The sequence below is a fragment of the Protopterus annectens genome, chromosome 1.part0 (assembly GCF_019279795.1).
Source record: "Protopterus annectens isolate FY-2018-M chromosome 1.part0, PAN1.0, whole genome shotgun sequence".
NCBI lineage: Eukaryota > Metazoa > Chordata > Ceratodontiformes > Protopteridae > Protopterus > Protopterus annectens.
Window position 1 is genome coordinate 840904009 of NC_056725.1, and position 13292 is coordinate 840917300.

General features: G+C 42.4%; 1 protein-coding gene across 1 annotated transcript in view; it reads left to right on the plus strand.

Moving 5' to 3' along the window:
* The window catches only part of SAMD4B (sterile alpha motif domain containing 4B), a gene marked incomplete in the record, with an annotated part of 1390985 nt that overhangs the window by 506515 nt on the left and 871178 nt on the right, over window positions 1-13292 (plus strand). The window contains 1 exon segment of the mRNA XM_044063650.1: window positions 12059-12145. Within this exon segment, the coding sequence (XP_043919585.1) occupies window positions 12059-12145 (87 nt within the window).

The following is a 13292-nucleotide window of genomic DNA, read 5'->3' on the forward strand; positions in this document are numbered from 1 at the left end:
AAAACACATCAAACTCTATAAACTATACAGGCATAAACAGTTCATGGATGCCTCAACCAAAAATACCCTCCTACTCCCTTTCATCCTTAATGGGGCCTCTGTACTCACTAACCTGCACACATTCGTAAAGAACAAACTCTAATTATGCTACCACAAAACTGTCAAATTTGCCACTGGTGTACCCAATCGCTCACACCATTGCTATGCCCATAACACACTAAACTGGCTAGAGTTTCCATACTACCTGAATTTTGTGCAACTCTCTCTCGCTCACAAAATAATTTACAAACCTAAACCAAAAAAAAAATGTAGCTACTCCACCAAAGGCTGCCTGCCCACAAAGATTCCAAAGGAAAGAAGAAAAAGGCAGGTACTGGCCGCCATGCTGAACAGCTTCAAAACTTTTATTTAAAACGCAATTAAAAACACAGGAATGAGCGCTTTTCAGAGCAAGCCCTTCTTCAGATTTGATTAATGAGAGAGAGTTGAATGCAACTAAATGGATCATTGAGCTAGCAACATACAAAACCCCAGGTTTGAATGGGGTTATACCTTTAAGACCTGCAGTAAAGAAGAGGAGAGTGTGGTACTGACTGTTAACTGAAGAGCTATATAAAAACTGCAGTTTCATTTGAGTTTTGTATCTGAAGAAGGGCTTGGTCTCGAAAGTGATCATTCCTGTGTTTTTAATTGTTTTAAATTCTCCTATATGTAGCAGAATCTTTTGCTCTCCCTAATATACTTACTAACCTCTATCATTTTACCTACAAAGTCAATATGCTGTTTTCTACAAGTTCTCTGCCTACATTTCATGTCAAAATTAAACTGATTTTTGGGAGAAATACTGTTATAGTGTACCACAAACTGTAATTTAATTTCATGTAAATCACATTAAATCTAAAATATGTATATATTTAACAGTACTGTGCAATATATTGTCTGTAATCCATTCTGGAAATGTATGTGAACGTCTTTAATTTTAGAATTGTGTAATCTCTGAATGACTGTACTTTTGTACTATTGGAGCTTTTCTCCCAGAGCATCTGCTGAAAAATGGGTTCCTGACCCTGTCGGGCTTTCCCAGTCACCAAATGTAAATAAATATAATAAATAAATTATACCACCTTACTCTGCCTTCTTCACTTACTTCTTTCTTCTATCAAGTTCTCTTCCCTGATTTTCTAAGTATACCATATAAGCCTTTTCTTTCCATCACTTCATATCAGAATTCTTGTTTGTATTAGACTAATCTACTTCTCTAGAAACTGTCTAAAATTTCTCTAAATATTAAATGCTGGTTATATACCTTGTATTGATTCTTAACTAAGGTTCATTACATCTGCTTTGTTATAATTATTTCAATTGCAGATGTTTTTGTTTTATTTTTGAAGATTGCAAAATTATTGTTCTTAAAATGTTGTGTAGTAATTTGGAGATTTTCTCCCCAGGCCTGTGCTGAAAATGGGCTTCTACCCAGTCAGACTTTCCTGGTAATCAAATGTAAATAATTTTTGTCGAACTGTACTGTACAGTGATTTAAATGTTTTTGTTCTAAAGACTGCAGCTTCATTTTTTTCTATTCTTTATTTCTATTCTTTAATTTATCTTTTTACTGCATGTACCTCAAATCACATTTCTGCTCTGGTTCCAACCATTTTGCTTTTTTATACAGTTCTTAAATGTTCCGCAAATCCATTTCTCCATGGTTCAGTTAGTTCATTTAAATATTACTCCATTTTGGGCTTTTACGTTCGCAATACCCTTCATGTTTTCTTTGACTTCTGTTAAAAGTAGCCTTGTATTGATCTCCATGCAACATTTTCCCTTTAGCTTTTCTGTTTTCATAGATGAAAAACTACATGTACTGACTGAATAATTAATTACTGCTCTCTAGCAAAATAAATACTATCCTTTTCCTGAAAAAAATGTCTCGTTTGCATATACTTGCTTTGTCCTTTGGGCTAACCAGCTTGTGATATGAACATTAGATTTTTATTACACTGTTAAATGCACATATCTGTAAAGGTTTTAAACTATCTCTTCTGCAAGACTGTGCTCCAGCCACAAGTGTCCAGAGCCTCTTCTGTGGGTGCTTCTCCTGTGTTTTAATTGTACACTTAATAGGTCAGAAAGCATTCATCCTTTTCCCCTGTGAAATGTACAAAGGTCGCCAACACTGGTGTTATTTCATCTGGTGTCTGTCTTGTAATATTAAAATCCATTTTTTATTGTCTCTGCGTTTAAAGATACTGCTGTTCCTGACAACAGATATTTTGAGTGTATTGCTGCTGTTTTCCTTCCATCTTTGTTTTGCAGTGGATTTCATTTCCAGTTGTACTCCTGATATTAAAGTTTTAACTGTTCTTTAGGAAGGTTTTAGTGTCTTTTGATGATTTAGTTTTCACTGCCTTCTCATTTGTTTTATGTGAACATACCTACAAAATGTCTTATGGTAGGAATTGAAAAGTTTATTTGCAGTAAGGAATTCTGAATAAGCGAAAACCACTTTGTTTAGAAGAGCAGCAGTTGTCTTATGCTGTGGTCTGGCTACTGTATCATCTTATATCTCAATTTTTAATGCAAGATGTTCAGTTTGCAAGTTCTAGTTGGTCTTGGAAATAATGATCTTCTCTTGATGCTCCTATACACCGCTTTATATAGTGAGGCAGTGTGGGTCAAGTGTTCCATGATACTGTGGCAGGAGTCTCCATCTGCAGGAAAATGTTCAGATGTAGTTTCATGTATCAAAAAAATGGGTAATGACACTACTACTAATGGACAGATACAGCTCCTAAATGCTTTATGCCGTGCATGGTTGCCCTCATTACCTATGGTATGATTACAAATTAGTGGTAATGTATAAATGTTAAGTTGTCAATCTCGCCTTCATTCTTGCTGGATGGGTTCGGAGCCGATCCTCGGCTCCGACTCGGCCAATACTAAAAAGCTCGAGAGCTAATTCCACCGGCTCGAGGCTCCCCTATATCCCACAATGCTAGGCAGTAACTACTCAGATCTCGTTTGCCGCTATAGCTGACGAGGTGCTCTTCTACTGGCTCAGGCAGGTTAGTTTAACTTTTACCTTTTCAGGTACTTCTAAACCCCCTTTTTGTTCATATCTTAGCCCTTTTAGTTTAATTTTAGTTTAATTTAAATTTAGATCTCTCGACCCCTTTTTTGTCGAGTCCTTACCTTTCTCCCCTTATCTTGTAGGCCTTCGGCCCTTCCCTTCCCTTCCCCCAGTCCTTCAGTGACTAGTTTAGTTTTCTTTTTGTCAGTAAGGGCTTGTGTGTGTGTGTGTCTGTGGCTTTTTAGCCTTTAGTTTATAGTTTATTGTTAGCTAAATTTAAAATAAAGTTTTTATACAGGGTGTGTCTGTGGTGTTTTTTTTCTGTTGTCAGGCACTTTCCCTATAATATCTAAGGAAAAGGTCTCAGGCTTCAAGAAGTGTGACTCGTGCTGTCAGAAAATGTCTCTGACAGACGGTCACACTTCTTGTGTGTACTGCCTGGGGCCTGTGCACCTGCAGGACTCATGTGCTGTCTGCCATGGTTTCAGCCCTCGAGTCCTGCAGCGCAAGAACAAACTCATTCTAAGGGGTTTGTTAAAGCCTGAAGGCCCCCCGACTCAGTCTAGTTCGGGAAAACCTTCGAAGGCTTCAAAACAGTCGACTCCTGCTCCTGAGTCAACTGTAGTAATGTTGAAGCAGGCTCCGACATCGGCTCCGGCCGGAGCCGATGTTTTTGGGCCTCAAACTATTACCTCGGCTCCGGCTGGGCCGAGGCTGTTGTCTTCATCGGCTCCGATACTATCGGAGCCACATTCTAAAAAGAGATCGAGATCCCCTTCTATAGGATCTACTCTTACTATTACTTCGGCTCCGGCTGGAGCCGAAGCTAAGTCCCCATCGGCTCCGATACCATTATCGGAGCCATTTCATAGAAAGAGATCCAGGTCCCCCTCAATTGGTTCTGTACACTCGGCACCAGGATCTCCTCTACTGTCAGAGCGGAGTCACAAATCACATTCCTCTCGGTCTTCCAGGTTGTCAGACCATGATTTGCAGAGGGTGGTGAGTAGACTTCTTAAGTCCGAGGCACTGGCCCAAATGCTCCATAGCCCGACTCATCAGTCGTTGGCTATTTCCGTTCCTCATTACATTCCTCCTCCGACTCCTTTGAGTTCGGAGCCAGGGCTTGTTGGAGCCATCACTGTCGGTGCGTCGGATCCGATACCATCTTTTTCGGCTCCGTCGTCTGCTCCGGTCTCCTCTTTGGAGGGATCTCGGTGCCGGGCTTCCCTCGTCGGCTCGGCATTGGACCCTTGTCCGACCCCGCTCTCCCTCTCGGGGCTTCGGCGCTGGTGAGCTCGGCTCCATCGGCTTCGGAGCCGTCTCTGTCGGTGCCGGGAGGGGTCCTTGTCTCTTCGGAGCGAGGGCCTCTGGCCTTGCCTGACAGAGATGCCTTCGAGGTCATGCGGAGCGTGCTAGAACCAGGTTCTGCCCCACAGTCGGCTCCCTCAGCCCCTCCATCTACAGTGCCTGCGGTGATTTCTACTCACCCCCTTGTCTCACACCGCAGAGAAGCAACTCCTCAAGATTCCCCATTGGGAATTTCCTCCTCTTCCGAGGTCTCTCCTGACCCTGCAGGAGATCCCCCTAGGAAGAGGCAGTGCAAGAGGAAGCACATTGACTCCCCTGAGTCTATCACCTCTGACACTGACTTAGAGGAATCTGAAGGGTCCCCTCGTTCCCCCTCTGAGGATGTCTCCTTTGCGGACATCCCTGAAATCCTCAAACAGAGGGGGAATTGGCCAGCCCTTAACCCTTCGGAGGATGAGTTAGTGTATCTTGAGGCATTTGGTTCTCGCCCTTCTACCTCCTGGGTGTCCCCTCCCTTTGACCCCCTTATGGAAGTGGTGGCAAGGAAGGCTTGGACGGCTCCTGACTCAGTGGAACCCACCCCGAGGAGACCATCCAAATTTATCACTGCTCCCTCAGACAAACAGTTTCTATCCAAAGGCGTCTCGGTTGATGCCATGGTGGTGGCTGCGGCCACAAAGAAGGAATTAGCTGATCCTTCTGTTCCTGTCCATCCTCCTAATAAAGAGTCTAGGACCATGGACAGATACGGTAAGCGGATGTTTTCGTCAGCGACCTTTTCTATGCGGTCGCTGAACTACTTATGCCACTTCACTGCCTCCAAAGAGATTTACTCAAGGATATGGGTGAACTGATGAAGGATCCTACAGCTGAGGGGTTCAAAGACACTATGAACTCCCAGTTGGCAACCCTAAATTCAATTGTGAACTCCTCCATGCGACTGGTTTCATACGCAGCAGATGGAGCGAGTAGATCTGCAGGCACGGGCATTGCCTTACGAAGGCACGCCTGGATGCGACTGTGCAACTTTGCGGACCCTTTCAAGGCGTCCTTCACCAATTCCCCCTTTGACGGATCATCTTTGTTTGGTCCACAGGTGAAGGATACATTGACCAGGTGCGAGGTGGAAGGTAAGACTCTCTCTGCCGTAGGAGTCCGTTTTTCCACCCCTTCTAGACCCTATCCCAAAGGTCAGAGGGGAGGGAAGATGTGGTTCCAGAAACAATCTCAGGGAGTCTCATCTGACGCACAAGGCCGATTACCCTCTAGAGGCAGAGGGGGGAATAATAATAGACGCCGCCCCAGAGGCAGAGGAGGTCTGCAAAACCAGGGTAGCAGAGAGGTGTTCTCTGACAAACCCTTTCAGCACCCCTGAGGGGCTGCCCGGCTGTCCACCTTCGGACGCAGTCGGGGGAAGATTATCACTGTACCCAGAAGCCTGGCTTTCCCTAACTCAAGACAAATGGGTACTGTCGATCATATCCGAGGGTTACAAAATTCCCTTTATTCACATTCCAACTCAACCAAAAAAATCCCTTCCAGATGTTCCACCCGGTCTAAGGGAAAAAGCAGCATTGGAAGTCTCAAAGCTGCTATTAAAAAGAGTCATCCAACCAGTCCCAGCAGACCAGCAAGGATCCGGAATCTACTCCAAATTCTTTTGGTACCAAAACAGGGGACTGGAGGCCCATTCTAGATCTCAGTCACTTAAACAAGTTTGTCAAGAAAACAAAATTCCGGATGGTCACGCTACAGTCCATCCTACCCTTCTTGGGTCAGGACAATTGGATGTGCTCGATAGATCTTCAGGATGCGTACTACCACATCAAAATGAACCGACGCTCCAGGAGATATCTCCACTTCAGGCTGGGAGCCAGTCACTACCAGTTCAGAGCCCTGCCCTTTGGTCTCACTACAGCCCCCCGAGTGTTCACCAAATGCATGGCAGTGGTCACGGCTCACTTGAGGCACCAGGGATTCCAAGTGTTTCCATATCTGGACGATTGGCTCCTTACGGCCACCACCAGGCATCAGCTTCTACTATCCAGGTATTTCACCATGCAAACCTGTCAAGCTCTAGGCATCTCAATAAATTTCGAAAAATCTGCCTTGTCGCCTTGTCAGTCTATTACTTTCATAGGCGCCAAATTAGATACACAGACTCTTTCAGCAACACTCACAGAGCAGAGGGTTTTAGACATTCGGAACCAAGTATCCCTTCTGTTGCAATTGGTCAAAGTCAAAGCCAGATTAGTGTTAAAGGTACTAGGACATGGCAGCAGCTATTCCCCTTCTCCCCTTAGCTAGCTTTTACATGAGGATCCTCCAGTGGATGCTCTTTACCCAATGGTCCTTTCAACGACTCCCAATGTCCCATACCATACTGATAACTCAAGTATGCAAGAATCATCTATCTTGGTGGGTCACGTCACCTCAACTTCTCCAAGGAAGACCCTTCACTCTCCCCCCTCCAGTTGCCACGTTGACAACAGATGCCTCCCTGATCGGGTGGGGGGGGCATTATTAGGGCAGGACAGTCCAGGGCACGTGGCAACCCTTCGAGTGCCACTTGCACATAAATGTCCTAGAGATGAGAGCAGTGCTTTTAGCGTTGCAACCCTTTCACGACTCTCTTCCCAAAGGGACTATTGCAATCCAAACGGACATGTCCGTGGTGTGGTACATCAACAAACAAGGCGGAACCAGATTATACACTTTATGTCGAGAAGCACTCAGACTTTGGCAATGGGCGATCTCTTCTCAACGTTTTCTGACAGCGACGCATATCCCCGGGAAATCCAACGTCATTGCAGACAGGTTGAGCAGAGCAATTCTCATGCCACACGAGTGGTCTCTAAAGACATCAGTTCTAGAAGAGGTATTTCTAAGATGGGGCCATCATTGCTGCGATCTTTTTGCTACTCCCCAAAACAGCAAGTGTCAAGACTTCTTCACGCTCTTCCCATTACCAGGCCTTCCCACCAGAGACGCTCTAGTCCACGATTGGCCCCGGGGACTTCTGTATGCCTTTCCCCCCTTTCCACTTATACCTCAACTAATTCAGAAAGCCATCGCCTTGAGTGTGACTATGATCCTCATTGCCCCTTACTGGTCTCGACAGATATGGTTCCCCTTTCTTCATCGTTACCTTTTGGAGCAGCCTTGGCATCTGGACCCAGTACCAGATCTCATTACCCATCAGTCGGGTCAGCTGCACCAATCTCTGTCTTCCCTAAACCTCACAGCATGGTTTCTCCAATTCCTACCTTAGCCAGGCTTCCCTCAATATCTCGCTCGGTCCGAGATATATTGATAGCCTCTCATAAATCCTCTACCGGAAGATTTATACTAGTAAATGGAAGCGTTTTCCTTTGGGCATCATCGAAAAACATTGATCCTTTTACTGCACCTATCCAGTCCATTTTAGACTTCCTGGCGGAACTATTTCATTTAGGATCTTCTGCATCAACCATTAGAGTTCAGTTGGCTGCCATTTCAAATTTTCATGTGGGTGTTTCAGAATCCAGCATTATGGCTCACAAACTTTGTAAGGCCTTCTTAAGAAGTATATTTCTTCTCAAACCTCCGATCAAAGACCCTCCGCCTCAATGGGATTTAAACTTGGTTCTGGCGTCTTTAATTCTTCCCCCTTTCGAACCAGCGGCTTCATGTTCTCTGAAATTGCTTTCCTGGAAGACACTTTTTCTGGTAGCTATAACTTCAGCGAAAAGAGTATCAGAACTCCAAGCCCTCTGCAGTCGTCCTCCTTACCTAGTTTTTCACAAAGACAGAGTATCTTTCCGGACGAACCCATCCTTTTTACCAAAAATCTCTTCTCAAATTAACCTAAACCAGATTATTGATCTCCCCGTTTTTTTCCCTAACTATTCAAATAGATCAGAGCAAAAGCTGCATTTTTTGGATGTTCATCGCCAACTGAGATATTACTTAGACAGAACTAAACAACTCAGGAAATCTGATCAATTGTTTCTGTCACATGCAGAAGGAAGACTGGGCCTTCCAGTTACCAAAGTATCTCTGTTTAGATGGCTCACTTCTACAATTACTTTCATCTATCAGATCAGACATCAAAAATTACCCTCAAGACCTAGAGCTCATTCAACCAGGGCATTAGCTACATCCATAGCCTTTCAGGACAGATTGCCAATAGACTCAATCTGTGCAGCAGCCACATGGGCCTCTCCTCATACATTCATTTCACATTACAAATTGGACATGGTTTCCAGAAGCCGTGCCAATTTTGGTTCCACTGTTCTCAAGAGTCTGTTCCGATAGGCCACCCGGGATAAGGTGCTAGGGACGCGGTCCCATCCAGCAAGAATGAAGGCGAGATTGACAACTTAACATTAAGAAGTTATGTACCTACCATAACGTTCCATGTTAGTTGTCTTCTTCGCCTTCTTTCTTGCGTCCCTCCTCCTTCCCCCAAGCCTGGACAGACCGACCGGAATTCTTTGTGTTTCTTCTTCTGAAATTTGTTACTCCATTTTTGGAGACTAATATTGCTTGGTATAGCTACCAAACGAGATCTGAGTAGTTACCGCCTAGCATTGTGGGATATAGGGGAGCCTCGAGCCGGTGGAATTAGCTCTCGAGCTTTTTAGTATTAGGTCGGAGCCGAGGATCGGCTCCGAACCCATCCAGCAAGAAAGAAGGCGAGAAGAAGACAACTAACATGGAACGTTATGGTAGGTACATAACTTCTTATTATCAACCATGGGGATAGGTAAGGCCATTCTAGAACCCAATGAGTTAGGTTATTTTGAATACAAAAAGGAAATTGGCTAAGTTTGAAATGGCCCACAAGGGCATCTAGCCTATGAACCGATAATGTGATATTGTATGATATTGTATATGGTAAGGAGGGTATATTCAACTCCGAAGGTTTGCTATTTTCACTTGCAGTGAAAATGCAGCAGTACATTTAAGAGCTTATTTTAATATTGATATGATTGAACTAACTAACTTAATTTTTTTCTTTCTTCGCCCAGAAAAGTTTCGGCTAAATGCCTTTTAAATGTGTCATTAAAAAAGTGAAATGGGTAGATATACAGTGATAGAAAAGTAAATCAACTTTATTAACATTTCTTTTATTTTCATGTAGTATGCATTTTAACAATTTTCATTCACTTCAACACTGAAAAAGTTGTTCAATTCCCGCCTTCCCCTAAATTTCACTCCTGAACACTATATTGCATATACTGTTCCCACAAATCCCAAATATTTCTATGTAATTTGCCTCTTCCCTTTCCTAAAGATCCCACTTCGTTATTTTTCCTTCTATACAACATTAAGTACTTTAGTTACAGTCGGTTTAGAGTTTGATTTCCATTTTCTAGTTTTTGCTTTTTTTTTTTTTTGGTTTTGTTTTTTTTTTGCCGATAACTTTAATCTTAACAAGACCTTACCATTTACAGGCAGTTTCAGATCCTTTGTCCCAGCTTGGAAGAATTATTTCCTTAGTTACAACCATTTGCTCCCCCAACATTTCTGACAAACTATTCTGTAGGTAATTTTTAAATTCTGCCAACTCATTGCGTTCTCAAAAAACATGTTCCCACTTGTCTGTCTCTTTCCCATCACACCTCTCCAGCATTTGCTGTCTGCCTGAGGAAAATTTCTCTGAAAAATATCTGTGCAGATGCTTCCAATCAAAACTCTTAAACTTTCTAGACTTTGTTGTGTTATTGGGAGCTGTACAGATGTCCTTCTATTATTATGTTATATAATGCATTTCCATTCTCTTCACAATCTTTTAATGTCTTCTGATTTTATATGGATTACAACTTCTCCTCTGGTCAGTAAAATATGCCTGACCTGTATCTGAAACAAAAGGGACTAGAACCATTTTAACTACTTGTATCTTAGTATACATATCCATAATCAGGAGCTTCCAGTTTCTCAATTTTCGCATTCGTTTTAGTCTCTTCTGACATATCCTTAGCTGCCAGAATAAAATCCGTTTTAGTCAGTACACCTAATTACTTCATCTTATCATGTCCCCATAAACACTGAACCAATTTATCTCCATTTATTTTATTATATCTCGAAAAGAATTGAAACCATCTCAAAATATTCCACAACCAACACCAAGATATCTTTTTTCTGAATTTATTAAGCACAAAATATTGTCTGTGAACAAAGCAGACTTTTCCTTGATTACCATACCAGATATGAGGCCCATGATTTCTTTGCTAATGGCTCAAAGTATAGCTTCATAAGTTGGTACTAGGCTATCTGCCCTAGGGCCTATACAAGCCTAACCATAACAATTTCCTGGATATTTCTTCCCACAATATCTACTTCCCTGGACCCCTGGCTAGCAGGGCAACTGACGAGATCCCCGGGGTGAATTTCCCATCTCCTATCCAATCGTCAAGATTCCTTTTGAAGAGGGCCAAGGAGGCGCTCTGCTTGACGTGTATGGGCAGTCTATTCCAGAGTATGGGGAGTCTCTGGGTCAGGAACCTATCCCTCCAGCATGTTTTGTTTATTGTGATGACGAGGTTTAGATCCCTGGAGTGTGTAGCTCTGAGGGATTGGGATTTCTTTAAGTGGAGCATGTCCAACAGCTCAGGGTTTGACATGGCCTTGTATGTTAAGCAGAGATCACCTCTCAGTAGACAATATGCCACAGACTATAGCTGGAGGTTTTTTAGATGGTCAGTATAGGGTATCTGGTTTAGCAAATTAGAGAGGAAAGAGGACACCCCTGCCTTGTTCCTCTTTGCAAGTATAGCTTGTCAGAGAGGAACACTCCCATTTTAGTTCTTGCCTTTGAGCCTGTATAAATCCTCCTAATTGACCCTATTTTTCTGTCAGGGAACACATGCTACCATTGCCCTATTCATAACATCTCACCTGACTGTCAAGTGCCTTCTCTGCATCAAGACACACTGACAGTAGCGGCATTTTCTTAGTCTCTGCTTCTCTCTCTGGATCTTCATTATTCTCTTAATGTAGTCAAATTTCACCTCCCCTCCATAAAACCCCATCATCTATCGATTTTGGCAAAGTCTCTGCCATTCTGTTAGCTAGCGTAGACAGTCATGATTTAAAATTGCAATAGGTCTATGAGATATATGGTCTATAGGGTATTTTACCCTGTTTGGGTAATAGTTATCAAAGCTTTTCTTTCCAAGATGTTAGTACACCCCCCAACACTTTTTTTTTTAATATTGTTAAATAAGTGTACACCTTCACTGACCAGACATGCCCTATACACAGCTTTACCAAGGAAACAATGCCAGTTAGTGATTGGTGCAGAGGATGAACCCAGTTGTAGGCTGCATCAAAGGAGAGTCCCCTTGTGGATTAACTACAGTAAGAATGTGTTTGTCATTTTTGGCGATTTTTGCTGCACTGCTTATGAACTTCTGTGTATATTGCATGGTGTGCACTGCAATTCAAGTTAGTTAACTTGTGTCAAACAACTGGATGGAATAAATTACTGATTCACTGAAAATTCACAGACGTGCTTGTTTGACCAGTCAACAGATGGCTTTCTAGGAGCAGGTTTCCATTTGCAGTTTAAACAATGTGCAATGAAAGCAGTTTAATCAGGGAGGTAGAGTGAGTATATTAGAAAATGTGTGTAATGATCAAAAGGGAAGTGAAATTATGTGCTGTTAGTCATACTGTGTCATTACTTTTCAGAATGTGACCAAGGGAGCTAGACACAAAATTGCACTAAGTATCCAGAAGCTAAGGGAGAGGCAGAGTGTTCTGAAGTCTTTAGAGAAGGTGAGTGCTCTTTTAGAGAATGTCAATAGACCATGTTTTACTTGTTTATTTGAAGCTGTGCTACTTTGTGATGCCCTCATTACTGTAATTGTTCCTATGTTTTAGCTAAGGAGATGAAGGATACTATTTACAGCTATCAGAAAATTAATTTAGGATAAAAGTGAACATTGCAGTCTGTTGAACCTAATCTTGTTGTACTTTTTCAAACTGATGTATGGGCAGAGTATTTATTAATGGTAAAAAAATCAGCAGTTAATATCATTGTTAAATAATATGACTGTCACCAGTATTTTCTGTGTCAATGTACTTGAGTACAGAATCTTCACCAACTGCCTGTCATAGTTTAGGATCTTAGAGAATCCACCCAGCTCTCTCCGTTAGATTTTGACAAGCGCAGTCCTTTTGTGATGCTAGGGAAAAAGATTGTAGTAATATAAACTTTAATGATTATATTATTGTTGGCACCTCCTGAACTTTTACTTATTCTATAGTGTAGCAAGTAAGGTTTGATTTCCTTTTCAGAAGAGTATGAAAAGGCATGCCATAGGTGAACTGGGAATATTCGAAATTGCCCATAGGTATACATGCTTTGTGAGTGTTTCATTGTATGTGCATTTTTCCACTTGGGATGTCTTCAATGCCTTATGCTCGTTGAGAGGTGGACTAGACTATGTATTCCCCATGACCCTGCAGTACATTAAGTGAGTAACAGAAGACTCAATGGAAGCCTTTTATATTAACACATCTTACTTTTGTTCAGATTTTCCCTCTGTTGTGTAATGTCTTTCAGAGTCAAAAGTGTTTTCTTAGCTAGGTTCTTCGGCTGAAAAATGGGCAGTAGGTTAAGGGCTCAAAAGAGATTGTTCACATTCCCTGTGATTTAAATGAAGTCCTTGTTTCCTTCGTCTTGACATTTGAAGGCTCTGGTTTGTTTAAGAATGTTATTACTACTGAGACTATATAAGTAGCAAGTCATTGACCCAGTCTTCACATTTCGGGTTGGGTTACACAGCCCACTTAAGCTTCTTGGTTCCATTTTACTTCCAAAAGTAGTAAAATGCAGTCCAGGGAGCCATGACTGGCTGCTTGCAAAGCACGTGCATGGATATGCCAGCTCCCTAGAACTGAAATGCCAGATTCTTCAGTT